The 12,142-nt window shown below is 40.9% G+C and overlaps 1 protein-coding gene across 1 annotated transcript; it reads right to left on the bottom strand.

The window, feature by feature from the left end:
* Window positions 1-270: 270 nt before the first annotated feature.
* LOC140859770 (glucose-1-phosphate adenylyltransferase small subunit, chloroplastic/amyloplastic-like) lies at window positions 271-8,518 on the bottom strand. The gene is made up of 9 exons (XM_073262300.1): window positions 8,135-8,518; window positions 4,506-4,802; window positions 2,879-3,148; window positions 2,542-2,721; window positions 1,957-2,060; window positions 1,721-1,832; window positions 1,147-1,245; window positions 860-979; window positions 271-630 (listed from the first exon to the last, which is right to left on the bottom strand). Exons 1-9 carry the CDS (start codon window positions 8,435-8,437, stop codon window positions 514-516), a joined length of 1,602 nt encoding a protein of 533 aa, XP_073118401.1. The 5' UTR covers window positions 8,438-8,518; the 3' UTR covers window positions 271-513.
* Window positions 8,519-12,142: the final 3,624 nt, after the last annotated feature.

Raw genomic sequence — 12,142 nt, forward strand, 5'->3', positions numbered from 1 at the left:
AGTGGACAGGCTTTTATTTTTTTACATTATACATATTTTTGGTTAAGAGTCAAAGTCATATCCTGGGTTCGTCTTTGGCTCAACGCTAGTGGCAAGTGCTACCATCACTGGAAGTGATCGTCTAAATATATTTAATTGACAAGTTAGCGTTAATAAATTTAATAAATCATGGTAGCTCATAGGGCTCCCCAAATATCCAAGGCCCTCCACAAGTAACAGCAAGAAATCAGATATCGACCCAGAATAGAACCTTATCCAAGACATTAATCGTGAGGAAAATGTATTTGCTTCGATACAGGAAATGTCCTTGCTAGGGATCTTCCACTAAAGTACCTTACACCACAAAACAACTACAACAACAACAACACTAAGGGAAAAAAAAAAAAAAGAGGGGGGGGGGGGGGTGGAGAGAAAAAGAAAGAGAGAGAAAAAAGAAAAAGATATTGCGCTCTTCACCATGAGGGTGAACAAAGAGTTACTCCATCATATTCATGATCCTGATGTTTGAAGGTTCTATATGACCGTTCCACTAGGGATCAAAGCATCATTAATTACCGTGACAATACCACTCTTAATAAAGTATCCATCCGTCTCCCTTGCTGCTTCTTGCACATTATCGCTGTTGATGATCTGGAATACCAATCAACTGTTAGAAGGACACACATATCCCACCAACCAATCAAACCAAATTTACATGCATGAATGATGTGAACATATTTGGCCACATAATGTATATTACACGAGTACTAAATGTGATGTCTTTCAATGAGAATATTAATAAATTTTCAATGCATCATTTCCAAATCCATTAATGATAAAAATGAAGAAAACCTAGCAGAGGTGAGCGCAGCAGGACTACCTTGACATTCTCTCCAATACGAGCATTCTTGTCTACAATGGCTCTTTTGATGTGAGAATTCTTTCCGATGCCAACTGGAACGCTACCTTTGGCAGCCAGGAACCTCTTTTCTTGATCCGTCTGACAGCATAGTACATCACATTTATTATCATGGTAGAACAACCTTTTTTCTTTTTTAATAAGGAGAACAACCTTATTCAAAGATAAAAACTGGTGGACATTTATCTTTCTGGATATCACTCGATAACAACTTGCTTGGGTTTCATATTTTTCAAATGCAAAATTACCTCATAATAATCTGCTCCCATCAGTAACGAGTCTTCTATGACTGCACCTTCAGAAATACAAGAACGGAGCCCAACTACAGAATGGTGAATCTTGCAGTTCTGCAAATACATTAGTAAAAGAATATCAGAAATGTTTATTAAGAATCTCATCTTTTGCCGAAATTATTAGCCTATGCAGGAAAATCGTGCAAAGAGAACAAAAAATCCCAGAAGAAGCCATAATTTGGCAGGCTTTTTGGAGGCAGAACTGAAAAATAACAGTGGATAGCACAAAAATAAATAATGATGCTCATCAGGAAAATATCCAGCAAACTAGATGTGCAATCTTATAAATCATTACTGAAAACTTCAGGTTGTTTGAATCTTCAGAAGTTCCATGTAACGAGAGATGGATATCTAGACTCTAGATATCAGAAAAGAAAAAAAAATCAAGCGTCCTATGAGCATGGACAGTTTCATAGATGGGAAAAGATCCCAGCAGATATACTTCACTCTTGTTGTACATAGAGACAAGTTCAACCTCTGAGAAAAAAACAGCAAGTAGAAAATGTATATATACACAAAATTAACTTACTTTGATCACACATCCCTCACCAATAACACTATCTGTAACATCAGCATCAAGCATTTTTGAAGGTGGTAAATATCGAGGTTGTGTGTAAATTGGAGATGAACGATCATAAAAGCTGCACATATAGTTCAGATTCTACAATTATTGCTAGATCAAGAATTAATGAGCAGCGGAAGGAACATATTTTTTTAAGAATAAAAAACAGCAGTTCCTTCTCATCATCCTTCTAAGAAAAATACCTGAAATCCGGTACTGGCTTCTTAGTAATTCCCAGATTTGCATTATAAAATGCCTCAATGGTCCCGATGTCCTCCCAGTATCCATCATACAAATAAGCTTGTACCTATAATTTTACAAGGCATTTGTAAACTTAATACATAAAAACAACTGAAATTATGAAACTATTATCATCTTACTCTGTAATGTGACAAGTGAGAATCTCACTACTGTTGCATCCACTGCAACATCACCATATGGTATGCAATAAAGACATTTCCTTCTATGGAGGATCTTTAGAATTGTAAGTAAATCATATCAGTCTTCTTCTGTTGTTTAATGCATGCATTAAGAATTTGGAAACTAGTTGAAGATAATTTCCAGTAAAGAATGGTATTTTGATGTTGCAGTCATGCTTCAAGGATAATGATCTTAAAAGAACAAATCGAATATTGAGTAGATCTTAACAAATTTCAAATCAGTGCTGTTTTGAAGGCAATTTTTGATGTACTTTGTCTCTTTGATAACTTTCAACTTCCCAAGAAAAGAGTGTTTTAATCTTTTAGAAAATGATAAATTAGTAACTCACTTTAAAATATTAGGCATACCCTCATTCCAATGTTGGTAGCACCAGGAATTACTTCACTTCCAAAGTCATTGGCTCCTGGAAATTTTCCCCGTAATAGCTGCAACATTATGTCTTTGCTGATCACGTAGATGCCCATGCTGGCAATATATGGCATCTCTTTTGCTCTTTCCTCATCAAGGCCTAAAATGGTGGTGTCAACCTACAAGGTAAAGATTGTGAAACAAGTTCATTAAGATGCAATATGAATAAACTAACATGTTTATAACCTCGATTATGGATGCTGACTACATTAGAATGAATGTTTAACAACATATATGGCCTTAGGGACATCAGAAAGCTATTTAGGAAGTCCCTACCTTCATTGCCTTCAGCTTCTCCCCTTTTGGCTTCTCTGCAAATTCAATTATGCGTCCTTCTTCATCAATTTTCATTAGGCCAAAGGCAGTTGCACGCCTTTCATCCATTGGAAGTGCAGCCACTGTGATATCCGCATTTGTTTCTCTGTGTGCCTGGATAAACCTCTCATAGTCCATGCGGTACAAATGATCTCCAGCAAGAATAAGAAATTCCATAACATTGTGCTCCTCAAAAAGCCACAGATACTGCCTTACAGCATCCGCAGTACCCTGAAAAATACATTACAGGAGATTCCACCAAGTAAGAATTATTGAGGCTTAAGAAAAATGCTTTTACCATCATCTGGCAACCTAACAGGTTCGTAACTTAAAGGTCAGTTGTCGTCGTATAAGAAATCCATATTAGAGAATTTTCATGTGCAAATGCCACTCACTACATGCAATTGGTAGTTAATTGCATTTGTACAAAACAACAGGATTTTGGAGACTTCATTTAGCGATCTCTAAATATTTTTTTCCAATTGCTTTTATCATTTACTTCAAGTATTTGCACCAATTTCAAACTTCCAACTCGAAATATTAAAATCTACAAGATCGTACGTCTTATGGGGGACTGGCGCTTCAGGTAAGATTGTTCTTTACATCCATTCCAAACAGCAGATAGCATTCTGTTGCAGCTTAACCAAACCTTGAGCTAGGAAAAGAAGGAACATCAGGACTCACTCTCAGTTAATGACCTAATGACTTTTACCCAGCAGGCATGCTCTTGTCTGCAATTATCTGCAACTACTTGCCTAAAAAATCCAGAAATAACAAGAAGAACCGGGGCTTTGATTATGATGTTTCATGATCCATGAACTCAACGAACATTTATTTACTGGCATTATATAAAATAATGAAATATTAATATTCACCCTAAAGCCTGTAGACCGCTGGAAATAAAGCATCATCTACAGTAGTTTGAGGGAGGGAATTTTCTTGTTCAGAGTCTCTTTCCAGGAGAGGTTTGTGGTGGGAGATGATGCATAGCATCAATGTTTAGGATAGGGAAGCTTAAAATCCTCATTGTCTCATGTCTTCCATTAACAAAATTTGGACTGTTGCCTCTTGTGCGGCAAGTATACATATCGATCAAACAAATAGAATAATGGTGGCATTACTTGCTTAAAGAGGGTTTTACAGAATGAGAGAGCTTGTTGGAAACTTCACCACCTTAAAATTCTGATGATTCTCCCACCTTGAGGACCAGAGGCTATTTTTTTAATGTGATCATTACTTCATTATCAAAATCTTTATTACCTATCCAAGAAAAGTTAACTAAGAAAGGGATAGTTTATATCAATCCTCAACAGGCACCACTAGATTCTTGACATATACAGCATTTTGAACTTTTACTGCCAATGCAAAAAGAATTCTCACAATGAAGAAAACATGATCTTCTATAGTTCAGTACCATCATTAAATAACACAAATTACACCCATTATCAAAAGAAAGATGAGTATCCACCATCAAATTCCAAAAAATTCAACTTGGATGAATAGCATGTAGATCGTCGAGAATATAAAAAACATATTAAACATGGACACATAAAAGACTAAGAATAAAAGAATAATTCAAACAAATAACCTGAAACCAGTTCGGGTTCTCTGGACTCTGCTGAGCAGCGAGAACTTCCACGAAGCCTTCATTCTTGTATCCACCCATGTAACTTCCATAAGCTCGTGAAAGGTGGCGGTTGAGGGAAGCAGAATTGAATTGCGTCAGAACATAAATCTTTAAAATATTACTGTTCAAGCAGTTGCTGACAGGGATGTCTATCAGCCTGTAGTTGGCTCCTAATGGAACTGCTGGTTTGGCTCTCTTCTTTGTTAGAGGGTACAAACGGGTTCCAGCTCCACCTCCAAGTATAATTCCCAAAACACTCTATGGAAAAAAGAGGACAGTCACACCCACTTTCCCAAAGATCAAGTTGATCAGCTATTAAACTAAAGTCAGAAACAAATAGAAAGTCAATATACAAAAAGAATGAGCACAACATACAGAGACAATGAAAACCATGTAAGGACTATGGGACATGCATGCAATCAAGTATAAAGCCATTTACTCCTGAGTATCCCTTAGCATCTGTAAATAAGCTCCTTCCTGGAAGCAAGTGATCTAGCTGAATTACGTGGAGTAAACATCAACTTCATGCAACCAGGAGCAAGCTCAAGTTACTGAGATATGAGATTGCACAAATCAACAGGAATGGCCCTCCAACTTTTTTCCTTTCTTTCTTTTTCCCTTTGAGGAATACAATGGGGATGCCACCACCGGGATTCAACACAGGACCTCTCCCAAATGAAAAGGATACCAACTAACATAGGCTGGTTGGCCCTTCAACATGAAATTGACTCCCTCATCATCTGTCTTTTTAATTTGTACAAGAGAGCTAGAGAGAAATAACCGCTTCTTCTTCCACTATCATGTATCATCTCTAGAGGTCATCAGCCATATTTTCTTCTTGAGAGACTGGTCTTTGCACCTCAGTTTTGCTGCTCTTGATAAAGTCTCCTGTTATTTTATTAGTGGGGGTGGATTTTAAATTTCGATTTTGAAAATGCAATGGAGTGTTGAATGCAGGCTAACTGGCTTCTCATGATAATTATTTCTAGTCATTGCAGAAACACCATCCAAATATAGGAAGATGACAATGGGAAAGATCCATGAGATCAAAGAATATCCCTTAAAAACAAAAAGAACATTAAAAAAAAAAAAGGACATGGGGTAGACTAGTGTAAAGGCATTAGTTTGTTACTTATTAGAGCCAGTTTTTGATTATATGAACTTTGCCTAAAACTTAGAACCCCCATCAAGTCCTATTAGTGTTGGACAAATGAATGTCATGGCATAATTCAAATAAGTAATCAAGCCATGTTGTGGTGCTCTGCATACCATAAGTATCATAATTCTCATCGACGTTGATGACCTTGAGAAGAGCCAAGCTAGAGGGATTCAAGTGAAGGAGATTGCTTTGATGTCTAAAATAGGCATATCAAGAGGTGTTGATCTTTATCAGGATGTAATTATGTACTTAAGCCCTTTCAATTGTGTGGTTTCTGAAAGTGACAGAGAGCAACCTATTGGCCCAGAAAGTATGCATCAAGCATTATAAAAATAAAAAGGAGGCGGAATGCTATCAGTATTTATGATTAATTAGGTCAGGTTAGGGCATTAGGCCCATTATGCTAGACTAATATACAACAGGAGGCGAAAAATCTAAGGATGGATGATGTCATTTATGGATGCTCCAAAGTTGAAAACATTAGCACTTAGGTTGCATTTGATGCATTGCCAGGCAATCTTAATCTGGATTACCTGATAATATGGATTATCTGCAATCTGGATAGATTGCCAGTAATATTGATTACTGTGTTTGGTACATGCAGGTAATGTTGCAGTAAAATTACTGAAAATCTTGATTATTATGTTTGATATAACAATCAGATAACTGCTAATGTAACATCAAATTTTCAAAATATCCTTAAATCAAATTTATTAAAAATCACACTCCATGCACAAAATTTTTAATTTTTCAAAATAAAAGAACAAAATATATTATATATTATAACATATATTATATATTATATTATATATACAATATATAATATAATATATTATTTTTTTCTTCCTTCTCCTTCCCCCGCATGCCACAACCCCCCAACCCATGGCTGCTCCGCCCCCGGCCCCCAGCAGTTGCATCTCCGACACTGCCCTCGGTCGTTCGCACTACCCCCTGCACTGTCCCCTGGCCCTCCGGCGAACCCACACCCCACGTCCTCCACAGCCACCTTTATCGCAGCCTTCACCCACCTGCGTCGCCACCCTCACCCACGCCGTCGATCCCCTACACCCCACCCCCCACGGCCCCCCGACGCTGCCCCCTGGCCACTTATACCACCCACCGGCCGCTCGCGCTACCTCCACAGCCCCTCGGTGAGAGCTACACCACCATGCTCCATTTCTTTTTGAACGGCCAGCCGCTCACGTTGCCCTCGCAACCCCTCGGTGAGGGCTACGACGGTGGCCCGCCGATCGGCTGGTTTCAGACCGTCGCCGGCCGGATTTGTAGAGGAAGGCGCCGATTTTGGCCCCCCCCCCCCCCTTCCACTGCCCATCATAAGGAAGAAGACCGTGGAATTTTTTGAGAGTATTTTTGTCCAAAAGAAATATTGCAAGATTACCAAATATGTGGTAATCTGGATAGCCACCTCTCTCCAAAGTAATCTGCTTGGCAATCCAGATTGCCACTTAAAAAACATACCAAATGCAGTAATTTGATGGGCCCATGTTAAATTACCGGCAATCTATGTTAAACGCAACCATTGATGAACTTACTAAATCTGAGTCTGTTAAAATTTTGGAAATTGCTAGGCGGTTTTGATTCAAGATTTGGAGCACCAGAACATTTCGTTGAGTAGCCGACAGTGTTAATTGAGAAAATTACGCACTCTTGTATTGGAGGCACTATGAACAGCCCTTTTGATCAAGTCCATATTTATCAGAATCAACATTTGTGTGGTCATACTTGCAAGCCCGTTAAAAAAGTGCATTTCAAAATTGTACAGCTTATAACAAACTGTGTGATTTATGACAACTTGAAAATTAAATAGTTGAAAATGGTAGATAGGTCTTCCAGTAATTGAAAAAATTTGCCAGGCACATCATAAAACATTGTTCTCTAGTCTTGATGAATCCTTTGGTAATTCACACACTGTGGATGTGGACCAACAACTTTAAAATAGTGCAGAGTATAAACACAAACAAAACTCAACAAATCGACAAACTACACTAGAAAACCGCAGAACCAAAGTTCCTGGATTTTAAAGTTACTGCACTATAATGAAACACTTCCGGGTTAATCCTTCCCTTGGTAAGTATTCTGTTAGCATAGACTACATTAACGTCAAGAACGAATATTATATAATATATACCATTCGTGGAAAATTTAACATCTGATATCCCCAAAGATCAAACCATTAAATAAAAAGCAGCAATATAAAATCAAGAATAACCCTAGAAAATTATAAAAAAGCTGCTCTTTTCGCTCGAACAAGATTTGACGCTCCCCTTTTTAAGCTTTAACGCCAGCATTTCCAGCAAGTCGAGTAATTTCAGTATCAAAATTAAAGAACGTAACGAAGTCACTGAACTCAAACTAAAATCCTGATCATTCAGGATCTCACAGCCCCAATATTGAAAACAAACCAACTTACTCGACTGGCGTCAGGATCGAGACACGTCTGCGAGCTCCTCGAGTCCGTGACCGCCTTGGGGGAAACCAGAACCGGGGTCCTCCCCTCCGCGGCCGTTGTCCAGAGCCCAAGGGCGGCCTTGGAGAAGAGAGCCTCGCCGGAAAAGTGGAAAGAGGAAGAAAGGCCCCGGTTCGAGGAAGTTCTGAGGCAAAGTGGTAGATCGTTGGAGGTCCGATCGGGAGAGGGAGAAGGAGAGGGAGAGGTCGAAGGGGTTAGGATTCTCGAGGGCGAGATTCGTGATATCCCCATCGCAGCCATCGCCATGCGAGTGAGCTTGGAAGAGGGAACGCACGAAGCAATGGTTCCTTTGGAGAGCTGGAAGCCACTCCAGTTCGGTACGATCACGATCCGGAAAGTAGTTCCCCTCACTCTCCTTAATACTACTCGTAAGAAGCTAAATTACAAAAAGACCCTTTCTTCTCTATTTTTCTAATTAAGAAAATATTATTAGCTAATATAATGACAAGATCAACAGCTTACATTTATCAGATGGTCTCCATTTAAAATTATATTTTAATAGTTTACTGAAATTGTAGGCGTTAGGGGTATTTAGGGATTTTCACTCTGTTAATATCTGGATACAGATGTAGCATAATATTATAAATAAATAATTTGCAATCACTCCCAACCGTACACGTGTCTCTTGGTTTCACTGTATCTCGGGTGACGTCTCAGTTTACTAAATCTTAATAAATATTATCTTAGCCATCAAAACCATGAAACCGTAGGCGTATCTTTAATTACTGTTTACAGTGACGTCATTCTTCGTACTCCCCACCACCTAGGCCTCGAGAGACTGAGATGGGTTCCACGTGGCACGTAGGGGACGGTGCACGGGAGATCTCAGTGATCGCTTCACGTGGTATGGGGCCCACTCCTCGTTTGGCTGGAACTTGGGTTCGGCGGACATGGACACCATGCACGGCGGACATGGGTCCATTGGAGTCATGCCGCATGTCATAAAATTCTGTAAGCCACAACGGACACCGGGGATCCAGCTCATAAGTGTGGGACCCAAACATAATGTTACTAACGGTTGATGGATGAGCTGCTTGTCTACCTCCAAACTCAGTGTAGTATTATTAAAGTATGGGTAAAGATTTTGAGAGTTTTCAAGTCATGCTAAATGTCATTATATAGTTTCGGACTCGTTGTCTTGATATAACTCATTTGACATAACTCATTTGACATGGTTGGAAAACTTTTAATATATCTACCTAAGTTGGAATGTATGACCGATTGATTTTAATGTCGAAGAGAGCAATGGAGTCAGTTTTACATGGTACCACCGATGCAACGAATATTTACTCCTATTGCTTTGTTGTTTTGATGATCGCAATTCTAATACATAGATAGGTAAGTGATAGGAATATTAATGATAAGAGTCTTTTAGGTTCGGTTTTTATGTCTTTATGTTTCAAGCATGCCCTAAAATAATTTATATGGGTTGAATTCAGATAATTCTAGTACCAACAGCATCGACCATGGTATGGCAACATGTAGAGCACAAAATATTATAAAAATATATATTTATTATTTATTTATGATTTTCTTCCTATATAAGATGTAGGATACTTAATAAACTGTTGAACCCATTATCTTACTTTTTCTTATTTTACAGATAGCAAGATATGGAGGTCGGCATATGATTTTAGGAGGGTGATTGGAGGCGAGGCTTGCTAGCATTTTGTATGGACATGGTTATTATGTTATGATTTTATGGATCTTACTTTTGTACTTGCTTCATTGTAACTTATCCTAGAATTATCTATAATCAAATTGAAGGTTTGATAGTTGTTTCAATTTAAAAGTTGAGAAACTAATTTAATTTATGACTTCTGGATAAATTTTAGGCATGTTAAACTATCATTATAGGTTTGATCCATTTTAACTTTGTTCCACTATTTGTGAACATGGTTGATGTACAAGTTGATTGTCTTGCGTGCTTGTAGGGCCTATAAGCTTATAGTGATTGCCATCTCTTTGACTACCGTCGGGCTAGGCATAGTGTAAAATAAACTTTGATTTCAAGATTTTTTTGGCCGTGTGAACCGACGAAGACAACAGTTGAACATTTTGGGATTTACAAGATCATCATGCAAGTATACGAATGGGCCATCTTATACTACAATTACCATATTGTACTTGGGTCTCTCAAGAGTGTTGACCCACATCTCATTATTCCCTTTTCTTTATGTAATTGAAGGGAGCTCAAATCCCATCAATTACTCAAGAATAAGCAATTCTAGTCGACCTATTGATCCCATTGGTTCTCAACAAAAAGGTTGGATGGCCCTCTTTCATTGTTCACTCTGCAAAGCAAACTCTAAACTATTTAATGATCATCTTTTGCTCGGCTAATCCTGCTCCTGGCTTATTTGGAGATTAATCAATAGATCAACGGGAATGCACCAGCAAGGAAGGTTAACTCTTCGACTGCAATGATTATGTTGGATGGATGTCTGGCCAAGACACCACCTCCCAAGATCCTTTCAGTACCACGCGATGCAGCAGGAAGAAAGAAGAAACAAAACAAAAGAAAAACAATCAAAATACGTGGATCAGCCACAAAAGGACTCGCCTCTACGGGGCATGCAAACTTCATTATGAAAAGAAAATTTTACAAGAGGAGACCTCACCCTCAACCCTTGTACACCCAATTCTCTCTCATCTGAAGTTCCCCTCACAAAAGCTCTCTCTCTCTTGGAGACCCCCCTGAACCCCTGAAGAGCCTGGCGACCGCTGTCCAGGAGCCTCCTGCTCCTTCTCTCACAGCAACCTCACGCCTCTCTCTCTCCTCTAGTTCGTACGGCCTTCGTACGGCGAGAAACCCGAGCACCTCCCCTTCTCTGTTCGTCTCAGGCCTTTTTAAAGGCTTAAACGTAGGTTTAAACTTGATTAGAGAGGGATTAGGAGTCCTAAACAAAGCCAAAAAACTCCCTGAACCGTCGGATCAAGATCGGGATCTCTCTGGGCCGTCCGATCGCTTTTCGATCCACGGAATAGTGCCGTGGACCGCGAGAAATGCGTGGGAAACGCCCACGCGGTCCACAGGTCGCACCGTGGACCGCCCGGTCCATGGTGGACCGCCCGGTCCATGGTGGACCGAGGCAAGGGGGCCAGCAGGCCGCTGGCCTGGGCCGGCGCGCGGGCCTGCGCGCGCCTGGGCCGCGCACGCGCCTGGGCCGCGCACGCGCCTGGGTCGCGCGTCCCGCGCGGGCCTGGGTCGCGAGTCCCGCGCGCCGCTGCCGCCCGCCGCCGGTCGCCGGCGGTCCTCCGCCGCCTCGATTCTCATGCCGACTTCAAAATCTCGTATCTCCTCCATCCGAGCTCCGATTCAGGTGATCTTGGTCTCGTTGGACTCCATTTTTTGCCACGAACCTCGCTGTGGGCTCAATGTGGACTGAATCTCGAGGCGTCAAATTCTAACAATCTCCACCTCGACTCGATATTCGGCCTCCTCCAAACTCCGAGAGCTTCTGGATCTCCTCGCCCCCATGCCCTGGGACAATCGCCTGCTGATCATGGATGGGCAAACATGGGAGTCGAGCCAGGCTGCTCGATCTCATCTCCGTCGTATGCTGTGCTCCTCCTGACCTGAGACCTGCTCGGGGCATCATCCTGTGGCAATAGGAGTCTTACCTTGCGACGTCACCTCTTGTCCTCCCGAGTCTCCTGTTTCGTGCCCGATCCGCCTCCTGGAGCTCCACCTCGCTCTGGGCTCCACCTGGCTCCCGAAGCTCCACCTCGCATTGGGCTCCCTGCCAGGTAATAATGTCCTCTCCTCCCCTTCTTCCCCTCCAGCACAATCCTATCGCCGCGTAACACCCTCAGGATCCTCCACCAGCTACCGTCCTGTAGCCTCTCGAATCCAATCTGCTAAGTGAGATAAGATTCTGCCTGAAATCGGGTATGTATCGGACCTCCCCCAATCTCCTCACTGCACCGTCATGTGTCCTCCAGCTGACC

The sequence above is a fragment of the Elaeis guineensis genome, chromosome 8, assembly GCF_000442705.2.
Source record: "Elaeis guineensis isolate ETL-2024a chromosome 8, EG11, whole genome shotgun sequence".
NCBI classification, from domain to species: Eukaryota; Viridiplantae; Streptophyta; class Magnoliopsida; order Arecales; family Arecaceae; genus Elaeis; species Elaeis guineensis.

Excerpts from the sequence above, each read along its gene's own strand:
- LOC140859770 (XM_073262300.1), bottom strand. The coding sequence starts at position 8,437 with ATGGCGATGGCTGCGATGGGGATATCACGAATCTCGCCCTCGAGAATC. Across the intron at positions 2,061-2,541 it reads CTACCAACATTGGAATGAGG|GTACAAGCTTATTTGTATGA; the intron begins GTATGCCTAATA and ends GTAAAATTATAG. Across the intron at positions 1,246-1,720 it reads GTGAGGGATGTGTGATCAAA|AACTGCAAGATTCACCATTC; the intron begins GTAAGTTAATTT and ends ATGTATTTGCAG.